Below are 13,298 nucleotides of genomic sequence, written 5' to 3'. Positions count from 1 at the left end.
CCTCTTTTCTTTTTTGAGACAGAGTCTCGCTCTGTTGCCCAGGCTGGAGTGCAATGTTGTGATCTCAGCTCACTGCAACCTCCGCCTCCTGGGTTCAAGCGATTCTCCTGCCTCAGCCTCCCTAGTAGCTGGGATTACAGGCATGCACCATCACGGCCAGCTAATTTTTTGTATTTTTAGTAGAGATAGGGTTTCACCTTGTTGCCCAGGCTGGTCTCAAACTCCTGGGCTCAAGTGATCTTCCCATCTCGGCCTCTCAAAATGCTGGGATTACAGGTGTGAGCCAGTGCTCCCCGCCCCAATGAGCAGTCCTTTCTAAAATACACGTGACTGTCCTGAAATAGGGTCCATGGAGAGGGATCCTGAGCAGCTTTATCCCCTGCTGCCCCTTCCCACATAGACCTTCAATCAGTGAGGCTCAGAGAGTTTCAAGATTGCTTTTACTGGAATGCATTCAGTTGTCAACGTTTGACTTTTTCTTTTCTTCATTAAGAATTCTAGACAGAACAGAAAATTTAAAAAAACAGAAAACCTAGTTAACTTTCAGTAGTAATATGTTATTTTTAAATTACATTAATAAGGCCAGGCGCCATGGCTCACACCTGTAATCCTAGCACTTTGAGAGGCCAAGGCAGGAGGATTGCTTAAATCTGAGAGTTTGAGACCAGCCTGGGCAATATAGTGAGACCCTGTCTCTACAAGAAATTTTAAAATCAGCTGGTCATGGCAGTGTGCACCTGTAGTCCCAGCTGCTTTGGGAAGCTGAGGCAGGAGTATTGCTTAAGCCCTGGAGTGTGAGGCTGCAGTGAGCTATGATTGTGCCACTGCACTCCAGCCTGGGCAACAAAGTGAGACCCCCATCTCTAAAAAAATTAAATTAATAAAAATATTCGGAAAAATTTAAAATCTTAACTCTGGACTTTAGAATAATATTCAAATAATATTGTATTGAGGAATAGCTATGCATCAGTTCATGACCAAATTCACTAAATGCTCTTGAAATAACAATTCAGGTAAAGAAGACAAGATTCTCACGATCTCCCCGAGGGCCATGTTTGTTTCATCCAAAGGCCACACCTTTCTAGCAGCAGGTACGTTGCTGTAGCTTGCTTTATGCATTTTCATAGGGTTCAAAGGTTTAGAAATTGAACAATTCAAAGGTACTTACGGAATTCATTCTTTCAAATAAATTCTTTTTTTTTTTTTTTTTTTTTTTTTTGAGACAAGAGTCTCGCTTTTGTGGCCCAGGCTGGAGTGCAGTGGCATGATCTTGACTCACTGCAACCTCTGCCTCCTGGGTTCAAGCAATTCTCCTGCCTCAACCTCCCAAGTAACTGGGGTTACAGGCATGTGCCACCATGCCTGGCTAGTTTTTGTATTTTTAGTAGGGACAGGGTTTCACTGTGTTGGTTGGGCTGGTCTCGAACTCCTGACCTCAGGTGATCCGCCCGCCTTGGCCTCCCAAAGTGCTGGGATTACAGGCATAAGCCACTGCGGCTGGCCTCTTTCAAATAAATTCTAAGGCACCGTACATAATAACAAGTTTTTCTTGCAGTGTCCCGTCACATCACCGTATCTAAATCCCAGATACCTTTGGCCCCTGCCCCCGTGCTTTGTCTGCCCTGCTCGCTGCGGCCTTGCCGGGCCCTACTCCTCCCAGCTCAGAGTCAGCTCCACTCCAGGCCCTTGCCCAGGCCATTCCTCTTCCCCAGAGACCATCTTGGTGCCCTCCTTTGCCACCTCTGTGCCTTTACTCAATGTCACTTTGTTGATGGGGCCTATAAATAGGGTAACTGGTCATCCTATTTATCACAACTCCCCTCCACGCACACATTCTCACTCAATCCTGAGCCTCCTCACCTTGCACAATCCTCCCCATTTCATTTCTCACCTCCTGACACTGAGGTCAGAGGACCCTGGGAGATGGGAGGCAGGGACATGGACCTTGAGGCTACAGAGTCAGGAGAGTCTGAGGGTGGCCGGGGTGGGCAGCAAACACGAGGAACATTGCTGGCAAACTCTAAATTAATGCAGAACTGTATCTCACAGACTTTTCACAGATTGAATTGCGCATTCTTGCACATTTATCTGGAGATCCAGAACTTCTGAAGTTATTCCAGGAATCTGAAAGAGATGATGTATTTTCTACTCTGACTTCACAGTGGTAAGATAGATGAACTCACAATATTATCAGATCTGCAGGAAGGCCAACATGAGTTTAAAAGCCTGGAGTTATTCCAAGGCTACTTTCATAAGGCAGAAATTATATTTTTTGTGGCTAATAGCTAATCATTTTGAAAAGAAGAGTAGATAACTAGGATGCCATGAGTTACCTAATTGTGAAGGAAGTGATGGTTCTTCCCCACTAAAAAAAAGAAGTCCATTCCTAGAGAATGTAATAGAAATGATAAAATAACCAGCGAGTCCCGCACCCTGCAGGTGAGCACCACGGAAAGAGCGAGCCCGCGGTGCTGGCTGTGAGCCACTGCCCTCCGAGGAGAGCCAAGGTGCTTGCTGCATACTCACGCCCCAGCCCATCTGTGGGCCAGGGGCTTCTTGAGCTGCGGGTGAAAGATCCTGCCTGAGTGGCTTACACTCACAGAGAATTCCAGAGGCAGATGGGCTCGGGTTTTGTTGGGCAGCTTGGCAGTGTCATCCCAGGCCTGTCCTTCTGCATCATATTCTCAGGACGTTGGCTTCTCTTCCTCCTGGTGGAATACCTGCTCCAGTCTCCAAAGCAGGATGGAGAGACGGGTGCAAGGCTCTCTCTCACCCCTCTCCTCTGCCCAGGAAAGTCAAGGTGCTCTTGGAGAGCCCGGTGCAGACAACAGCTATACCCACTTTCTAGAGCAGGTCATGCAGCTGCACCAGCTGCAAGGGAGGTGGAGAGATTATACTCCAGAAAAAAGGAGGAGTGGATTATTGTGTTTGGCTTATACATCACAGGTGTTCACCGGGCCGGGTGCATCAGTGCCCCTTTGAGGAAGGGGAGGGGGAAGTGTGTGCTGGCTGTTGGAAGGTCCCCGTGTCTGAGTCACTGTCCCCTCCCTCATCAGCTGCAGGTGCCACCTCCCCATCACCTTGGGCCTCTTCTGCTCCCCCTACGGCCCCCTCATCCCTCCCTATGGCCCCCTCACCCCTCCCTACCCTCCGTCCCAGCTCATCTCCTGCCACCTGTTCACCCTCACGATGTCACACAGAAAGGCTGCCCAGCACCTGGGTGTGGGAGATGAGGAAGCAGATCATGGGGATCGGAGAAGTCAGAGGAGCAGAGTCCTAAGCGGGTGAGGGGTCTGTCCTTCAGCCCCTCACTAGGCCGGCCCCCTGCACTCCCCTCCCCATGTGCTGTCTCCGCCTCTGTCTTTGCTGAAGGCAGGGGACCTGCGAGGGCTCTGGCTGCTCTCTGGCCTGGTTGCCACCCACTCTCCTGGTGCTCCCTCTTCAGCTGCCCTGGCTGGGCCTGAGCTCACCAGTTACCCGCCTCACTCTGGCCTTTCCTGTCCTGGGGTTCAGGAAGCTCTTTCCCCGAATGTCCGTGTGTCTCCCTCCCCTACCTCATCCAAGTGGGCCCTCCCGGCGTCTCCTCAGTGCCCTCCCCTGATCACCCTCCCCTGACGCTGGGCATGGCCGCTCCTCTCTGGTCTCTGCTCCTCTCTGGTCGCCGCTTCTCTCTGGTCTCCGCTCCTCTCTGGTCTCCACTCCTGTCTGGTCTCCGCTCCTGTCTGGTCTCTGATCCTCTCTGGTCCGATGCACATTCCCATGTCCCATGTTGCTCTACTGTCCATCCTGCTGCAGCGACAGCGCCCAGGGGCTGAGACCTCATCCACTCTCGTCCCTACTGTGCTCCACAAAGGGTGGGGCTCAAAGGATTTGTCAAATAAATGAATGAATAGTATAGAACTCAAACTTGCGTTTGAATCAGAAAATCTCTCCAAAAAGGCTACCACGACAGGACTCTTACTTGAATGACAAAATTCAGGAAGAAATATTTTATATATGGGGAGCAGAGGATTGAGAATGTTACTCTACACTCACCTGGACTTTGGAGTAGCTGTGAAATTGTGTTTATGGTGACAGCAGGGAAAGTGACAAAAGCAAAGAATAATGAAGTGTTTGCCCAGCACAGGAAGAGGCACTGTACCGGGTCAATGTGATGAGCACAGCACATGGTGGGGTCCAGGGCACCAGAAGCCAAGGCCAGCTTTTGGGCACTGGAGTCCTGCCTCCCACCCAGTATGCAGGGCATCCTCTTGTCGTTCTCTCCTGTCCTCTGCCCTCCTCCTTAGACCCTGCACCTTACCCTCTGTGACCCTGTCCTTTCACATGAGTGGCCTCCACCCCAATCGGGGCCCACTCTAGGACTCCAAGCTCTCCACCTCTCAATGCCCATATCTGCACTGGGTCCTCGCTGGCCTCACTCACAGCTCTGCCAGTGGCCTTCCTCCTGGCATCTCTGTCCAGGTCTGTCACTTAGCCAGTCTTGCCTGCACCCCACTGAGCTCCAAAAGCACTGAGACCCAGTCAGCTCCAGCTCCTCCTGGGCACTCAGGAAAGGTCGCAGGATGGATCCCGGGACACACACAGACCCATTCTTCTCTCCGCTCAGCCCATCAGCTGCCCCCTTAGGAAGCTGTGTTCCTCTGACTTCTCCCTGCTCTCTGGTTTCCAGCCCTGAGTGATCCCCATTATTTACCTGCTCACCTCTTACCCCACCCCAGGTGCTGGTGGGAGTTGCAAGGTGGTGGCAGCTGAGTCCACTAGAAATTCAGGCCATGTGGACTGAGAGAAGCCCTTAATATTCTTGACTTCCTGTCTTCTCCTGTTGCTCCAGACTTTTTTGATCTTCCACAAATAACTACTATTCTCTCTTAATCTCCAAAAAGAACCCCCGCTCTTACTTAAGTGACAAAGTAGAAGGCCTAAGACAGGGGCTCCTGAACTCCCTTCCACCCCACCTCACTGTCTCCATATACCCTCCTCCCTCTCTCCAATGGCTCCTGTCTCAAAGGAGGGAGCTTCTCTATTGCCAGGATAAGAACTGCAGTGCACATCTCCAGGAGTCGCCACATGTCTAGACCTGTGTGCCTGGCTCCTCCTACAGCTGTGCAGTGCACGACCAGCCCAGCCTTACATGGCAGCCTTCATCCATGTCCCTTTTATTTTCCATTTTTACTCTAGCATTGTTAACATATCCTTTGTTGATTTCCTCGTTCCCCTCTACTGGGGGACAAAAAACCTGCTTTAGGATTGCCCTAAATATAACCCTAGAAAGAAATCCTATCTTCAACCTGGTTGAAGATCTCATTTATTGCTTAGGTACAAAAGAAATCTATACTTACTCCCTTTACTTTCTCACTGCCAGCTCTTTCTTGCTTCTTAAAACAAACTTTCATTTTACCTACATAGGCGTTTATTTGTGTTTGAAGCCTGGAGCTCCTCACATCTAAGACAATGATTGCCTCCAGGATGTGCCTGGCTCCGAGGTCCAGGGCCAGCAACAGCAAACGAGGACCCCACCCCCAGCAAGGGACAAGTCAAAGGCTCCACAGGGTCTTTGTGGGTGTGCAGCATCCCTGGGCCCTGCCTGTCCCGGTGCTTTCTCCTGGTCTCTGTGCCCCCGCTCCTGGGAAAACATCCTTCTCCTAAGCTCTCACCATCTTTTAAAATCAAGATATAATTCACAGACCATAAAATTCACCTTTTTAGTGTTACAATTGGCCCGGCACAGTGGCTCATGCCCATAATCCCAGCATTTGGGGAGGCAAAGAGGAGAGGATCACTTGAGGCCAGGAGTTTGAGACCAGCCTGGGCAACATGGCAAGACTCCCATCTCTACAAAAAAAAATTTTTTTTAAATTAGCCAGATGAGGTGGCACACGCCTATCCTGTAGTCCTGGCTGCTTGGGAGGCTAAGGAGAGAGGATTGCTTGAGCCCAGGTTGAGGCTGCAGTGAGCTATGATTACACCACTGCACTCCGCCTCGACAGAGCAAGAACCTATCTCTCAAAAAATAAAGTTACAATCACCACTATCTAATTCCAGAACATTTCCATCACCCCAAAAAGAAACCTCATGCCCATTAACCACCACTCCCAATTCATCCCGCCTCCCGGCCCTGGAAACCACTCATCTACTTTCTGTCTCTAGATTTACCTATTGTGGACACTTCACATTAATGAAATTGTACAACATGGAACCTTTTGTATCTGGCTTCTTTTACTGAACATAGTATTTTCAAGGTTTATCCATGCTGTAGGAGCTAACAGTACTTCATTCCTTTTTAAGGCTGAAAAATACTCTATTATATGGAATAATATATTCTATATATTTCAATATAAATAAGCAAATAATCCATGTATTTATCTATTCATCAAATGTCCTTTGATGGACATTTGGGTTGTTTCCACTTTTTGTCAATTATGAACAATGCATTATGCACATTTGTATACAGGTTTGGTTTTGGTTTTGGCTTCGGTTTTGGTTTTTTTTTTGAGACAAGGTTACACTCTGTCCCCTAGGCTGGAGAGCAGAGGCACAATCTTGGCTCACTGCAACCTCTGCCTCCCAGGTTTGAGTGATTCTCCAGCCTTAGCCTCCCAAGTAGCTGGGACCACAGGTACATGCCACTATGCCTGGCTGAATTTTTTTTTTTTCTTTTTTTTTTTTTTTTTTTTTTTGAGACACGGTCTCACCCTGTCGCCCAGACTGGAGTGCAGTGGTGCAATCTTGGCTCACTGCAACCTCCATCTCCCAGGATCAAGCGATTCCTGCCTCAGCCTCCCGAGTAGCTGGGATTACAGGTATGCGCCACTACCACCCAGCTAATTTTTGTAATTTTAGTAGTGAGAGGGTTCCACTGTGTTGGCCAGGCTGGTCTTGAACTCCTGACCTCAAATGATCCACCTGCCTCGGCCTCCCAAGGTGCTGGGATTACAGGTGTGAGCCACTGCACCCAGCCTAATTTTTGTATTCTTAGTAGAGATGAGGTTTTGCCATGTTGGCCAGGCTGGTCTCAAATTCCTGATTACAAAGCAACCTACCCGCCTCGGCCTCCCAAAGTGCTGAGATTACAGGCGTGAACCACCACGCCCAGCTGAGGTTTGGTTTGGTTTGGTTTGGTTTGGTTTGGTTTCTGAGATAAGATCTTGATCTGTTACCCTTAGTGGGAGTGCAGTGGCTCACTCCCACTCACAGCTCACTGCAGCCTCAACCGCCTGCTGGACTCAAACAATCCTCCTGCCTCAGCCTCCTGAGTACCTGAGACCACAGGCACATGCCACCATGCCTGGCTAGATTTTTTTTTTTCTTTTTGGTAGAGGCTCTGTCTTCCTATGTTGCCTAGGCTGGCCTCAAACTCCTGGGCTCAAGCAATCCTCCCTCCTTGGCCTCCCAGAGTGCTGGGATTACAGGTGTGAGCTACCGCCCCTGGTCTGTGTGCAAGTTTTTGTGCAGACATACATTTAAATTTCTCCTGAGTATATACCTAGGAGTAGACATGCTGGGTCATAAAATAATTCTATGTTTAACTTTTTTTCATTGTGGTAAAATACCCGTCCCATAAAATTTACCATCTTAATCATTTAAAATGTGCAATTCAGTGGTACCCATATTTAACTTTTCCATGACCTGCTAAACAATTTTCCAAAAATGCTGCACCATTTTACATTCCCACAGGTGTGTGGGGTTCAAGTTTCTCTGCATTCTCACCAATACTTTGTATTACCTGTCTTTTTGATTCTAGCCATCCTGGTGAGTGTGAAGTGGTATCTCATTGAGATTTGACTTGCATTTCCTTGATGGGGATGGATGTTGAGCACGGTTTTGTGGGCTTGTCATTTACTCTCTGTCCCTGCCCCTCCTCTACCCCTGAACACAGGTGCACCCTGGGGTGTTTTACTTGCCTCCCTTTCTCTGTGTCCCTCCTCCCAGAAAGTGTCCTTTTTTCTCACTTTCACTTACCTTCCAGTTAAGATATAAGACAATATAGAATTTTTAAAGTATGTAATAAATTTAATAACACCCCTGCTCTCTCTCCAGAGATATGGGAAGTCTTAGAAGATGGTTTTAGTTCAGGCAGGAAGACTATTTTGCTTCTTGGTTTGAGCTTTGTTGCCACCTTAGTGCTTGGATGGAATAGGTGTCCTGGATTTCCTACCTTAGAACGTGTGAGAGGGTCTCTGCGATTCAAGGCGAGTGTTGGTGATTAGATCACAAGCATGTTACTTTCTTCAGTGGGCCCAAAGCTACTCTGGCTGTTGCTAACCAAGTATTACAGCAAAGCATTTTTGTCAAAGTACTGGGAAAAGGATATGGGTAAAGTGGGAAAAGTATAGCACGAAATGCTTACATTAGAAATCAGGAAAGATCTCAAGTCAAAAGTTTCTATCTCAAGAAACTTGAAAAAGAAGAGCAAAAGAAACCCAAAGCAAGCAGAAGGAATGAAGTAATAAACAGCAGAAATCAATGAAATTGACCATAGGAAAACAATAGAGGAAATCGATAAAAAAAGTTAGCTCTTTGAAAAATCAGTAAAATTGGTAAACTCTAACAAGGATGACAAAAAATGAAAATAGATGATGTAAATCATCAATATCAGGAATGAAATAGGAGATATATCCATAGATTCTGCAGTCATCAAAAGGTTAAAAAGGGAATACTATAACAATTCAACAATTTAGAAGAAATGCACCAATTTCTTGAAAACCACAAACTACCAAAATCTAACTAAGATGAAATAGATAACCTAAATATTCCTATAACTATTTAAGAAGTTGAGTTTGTCCCTTGAAAGTTCCTGAAAAAGAAACCCTCAGGCTCAGATGGCTTCCCTGGATTTTTTTTTTTTTTTTTTTTTTGAGACAGAGTCTCGCTCTGTCACCCAGGCTGGAGTGTAGTGGCGCAATCTCGGCTCACTGCAACCTCCACTTCCCAGGTTCAAGAGATTCTCCTGCCTCAGCCTCCAGAGTAGCTGGGATTACAGACATCTGCCACCATGCCCAGCTAATTTTTGTATTTTTAGTAGAGATGGGGTTTCAGCATGTTGGCCAGCCTGGCCTCGAGCTCCTGACCTCAAGCAATCCACCCGCCTCCGCCTCCCAGAGTGCTAGGATTAGAGGCATGAGCTACCACACCCAGCCCCAATAGCATATTTTAATGGTGAAAGAATGCCTTCCCCCTAAGATCAGGAACAACTTGTTAATATTGCATATTGAAGTTCTAGCCACTGCACAAGATAAAAAAAGGGAATGACATATAGATTGGAAAGGAAGAAATAAAACTGTCCCTCTTAGCAGATGACATGATTGTCTATGTGCAAAATCCCAAGGAACAGACAAAAAGAATTGTTTTTAACTCTTAGAACTAATAAGTAAGTTCACCAAGGTTGCAAGACCTAAAATCAGCTCACAAAAATTGGTCACATCTATATAAATTGACAGTGGACATGCAGAAATCAAAATTAAAAACACAATGTCATTAATAATCACTCCAAAGATGGCCAGGCACAGTGGCTCACACCTGTAATCCCAGCACTTTGGGAAGCCAAGGTGGGTGGGTCACCTGAGGTCAGGAGTTCGAGACCAGCATGGCCAACATGATGAAACCCCGTCTCTACTAAAAATACAAAAAATTAGCCGGTTGTAGTGATGAGCGCCTGTAATCCCAACTATTTGAGAGACTGAGATAGGAGAATCACTTGAACCCGGGAGATGGAGGTTGCAGTGATCTGAGATCGCGCCACTACACTCCAGCCTGGGTGACAGAGCGAGACTCTGTCTCAAAAAAAAAAAAAAAAATCACTCTAAAGATAATAAAGTACTTAAATTTCAGTTAACAAAACATGTACAAGATCTATATGCCTAAAAGTATAAAATGCTGATTAAAAGAATCAAAGAATTCAAGAGAAATACCATGTTCGGGGTATGGAAGACTCAACATACAAATAATGTCAATTCTCCCAAAATTGATCCATAGGTTTATAGTGCAATTCCTATTAAAACCCAAACAAGGTTTTTGTAGACATGGACAAGCTTAGTCTAAAATGTATATGAAAAGGCACAGGGCTTAGAATAACTAAAACAGTTTTGAAGAAGAATAAAATGGGAGGAATCACTCCACCTGATATTAAAACTTTATATATATAGTAATCAAGAGAGTGTGGTGCTGACAGAAGGATAGGCACTAGATCAATGGAACAGAAAAGAGAAACCAGAAATAGGCCCACACAAATATGCTTAACCGATTTTTGACAAAGTTGTAACGTATTAGACAGGAAATAATTCTCTTCAGATTTGTGTCAAGCTGAGCACTTATAAAGCCAACTTGAAAAGTTCATATCTACATTGAATATAGCATATGTCTTCCCTGCATTTTATTAGCTTGTATTAGTTCTTGGGAAAACTTCAAAAATAAGAAGCTTTTAATATTTGCATGGTGGTTGCTTCTAATTCCCCATCAGCAATAGTAATCCAACATTCGTGACTTATACTATAATTAGTTGCTGTGGAAATAATTTTTATGTTCCAAGCAGAGGACTAGAATAGCATGTGGTAAAAAAGCAGCAAGATCAAATACACTCTTAAAAATGTTTATTTCATGTAAATGCCTTATTGTTTGAAACACAAAAAGCAAAAAGGCAATTTGATGTTATATTCTGAAATACTTAGTAATGTTTTCAAAGAATAACAATTTCCTTGAAAAAGCTTTAAATTTATATAAATGGAGTTAGGAAGAAATCAAAGAAATCAACTGTAAAGCCACAATTTGAGAGACTGGTGCTGAGACCCACAGAGCTGGGATTTGCCCAGGGAATGCACATCAGACAGGACCTCAGAGCTGATTACTGCAGCTCCAGCAGCTTCACACACACACACGTGTGCACACACATGCACACACACACAAGCAAAAGACACAGCCATTATGCACTTCGGGGTCCAAGACATGCCATTGAGGCGCCTTCTTCAAGGAACCATCATGTCTTTGGCTCATTAGGTGAATTCCTAAAAGTTTTATAAAATGCAAATACAAAACAATTCTTATGAGCTGTGCATTCAACTCAGCATTTTCAGACTGAAACTTAGAAGAACTTTTAACTGCAGAATATGTTCATTTTTCCTTCTGCTTAAGATGGTTTTGGAGTGCTTCTCTGAGACTGTCTCTACTTGCAGATGACATGATTGTCAATATAGAAAATTCCAAGGAATATACAGAAAAAGTACAGGCAAGTGTGGAAGACAGTATTGCTGTCTGTGGCTCCCTGTCCAGGGAAGATGGTGCTTCCGTACCTGGTAGGGGTCAGACTTGGCCATGTGACTTGCCAGTGGAACATGAGTAAAAGTGACATGTCACTCCTAAGCAAGACTTTAAGAGTCTGCACGTGGTTCCTCTTCATCTCTTTCCCTCTATTACAACTGCTGGTAAAATTTTTGATAGAGGTTGCTCCATCATCTTGCATTGTAAATGGTGGACCAACCTGTGATGGAAGGTAATGAGGATGAGAAATAAACCATTCTTGCTGTAAGGCAGTGAGAGTTGGGAGTGACTTCTCATGGTAGCATAACCTGGCCTATCGTGGCATCTGCAGGAACTGTGCTGTAAGATGCTATAAAAAAATCCTGAAATGTGTGGCACTGGCTTCAGGGCCAGGGCAGGCAGTGAGGAGATGCTTATTGGAGGATGAAGGATGGCACTTGGTAAATGGTAAAGCATTTGGTAAAACTGTCACCTGTGATAACTTGTAAGGCAAATAATATCCCTAATGAGCTTGCGGCTTTAGGCAGAGATGGGCCAACAGAATGCTAGAACGTGCTTTGAGCTATGTCTACATGTGACAAGGTATTATAAGTAAGAGACAAACTCAGAAAAGAACTGGCCTATGTACAAGTAGGAATGAAAGTGAAGAATGAGATTCCTGAAAATTGGAGTCTTGCACATTTAAATATGTCGATGATTCTCATGTCCAGCCAGTAAAAGAAAAATCTGAAAAGGCCTGTGAGCAACAAAGGCCAATTAAAACACAGAAATCAAAGATGTGGCCTCAATACCTCCTGCCAACACACCAGAAAGAATTAGGCTGACACCCCAAAATCCTTACAGTTGGGCAACATAGCTCTGGCAAAAAGAGAGTAAAAAAGGATAAAAGTTTGTGGCTCTCCCCTGTGCTCCTGATAAACTCAAGGTACCTGCAGTGAAGTCTAGACAAAGGATACATCTCTCCAAATTAACTGTGGGTGTGTCTTTTGGTGCATAGATAGAGCTGACTAAAGTCAAATAGGTAAGAAGCTGTTCACATTTGTAAGAGTTGCACTGCCCGAAGAACCACCCATCTGGGCTCAAAGGGACTGATTACCTGAAATTTAAAGCAACCCTTGGGCTCCAGGTCTTCTATAGGCAGGAAACAGTCTGGGAAATACGCTCATTCCCCAAGGAAAGCAAATTCTTCACTGCTCTCTTACATGTAACCAAGAAAGGTAATGGAAAAGGAAGTCCCAGAAAGTGGAGCAAAAGGCCATGGAGAACAATGGACTAGGAAGATACTCCCAAGGGAGCAGATTAAGGGCCTAATCCAGGACCTTTGCCCAAGCCTAGAGAAGACCTCCCTCAACACCTACCTAGTCAGGATTCAGAGCTGCCATGGGCCAGTGACTGCTGTGTGTCTCACATTCTTCCCCTTTCCAAATGGAGTGTTTATTGTGGTTGTCCTGCCCCTGTCCCACCATTGCATAGCACATTTATGGGGTGACAGACTTGCCTTCTTAGTTCATTAGTCTCCAGATCAAAGGGGCCACATCATGTCCTGATATAAGGATGATCACAAAATCCTGGACTTCCAGCCTGCTGCCCTGATAAGATGAAATTTTGGATTGTCACCCGTGGTGAGGGGATAAATATATTCTGTGTGTACAAGGGGGAGAAAAGCAAATATTTGTAATCAAAAAGGTCACAAACAGACTGTATTATTATTAAAAAATATTTATTACCCCTCCCTAAATGAAGAGTATACTTCCTCGTCCCACTGACTCAGGGTTAGCCACGTGGCTTGCTTCAGCCAGTGATGTGAATGGAAATGACTTGTATCACTGCTGGATAGAAAACTTAAGAGCCAACACATTGTTCCCATTTTATCTTCTTCTTCTGCCATGACAACCACCAGTGACCCAGATGTAGTCTGGGCCGCAATCCCGAATCACAGAAAGCAATGACATGGAACAGAGCTGCAGTGGACCTGTAATGGACATGTTGCATGAATAAGAAATAAGCCCTGGTTTTGTGTAAGCCTTTGAGCATAACTTAGGCTGTCC

At 45.5% G+C, this 13,298-nt stretch overlaps 1 protein-coding gene across 3 annotated transcripts in view; it reads left to right on the top strand.

Moving 5' to 3' along the window:
- Nucleotides 1-13,298, top strand: part of POLN (DNA polymerase nu) — a 170,944-nt gene that overhangs the window by 111,748 nt on the left and 45,898 nt on the right. For all 3 annotated transcript variants that reach the window (XM_063808588.1, XM_054683714.2, XM_063808589.1), the window contains 2 exons: nucleotides 1,014-1,091; nucleotides 2,050-2,164. In XM_063808588.1, coding sequence (XP_063664658.1) covers nucleotides 1,014-1,091; nucleotides 2,050-2,164 — 193 coding nt within the window. The remainder of the gene's footprint in view (nucleotides 1-1,013; nucleotides 1,092-2,049; nucleotides 2,165-13,298) is intronic.

This window comes from Pan troglodytes, chromosome 3, assembly GCF_028858775.2.
Source record: "Pan troglodytes isolate AG18354 chromosome 3, NHGRI_mPanTro3-v2.0_pri, whole genome shotgun sequence".
NCBI classification, from domain to species: domain Eukaryota; kingdom Metazoa; phylum Chordata; class Mammalia; order Primates; family Hominidae; genus Pan; species Pan troglodytes.
Note: the sequence above shows the minus strand (reverse complement) of the source record. Positions and strands in the feature narration are given on the sequence as shown.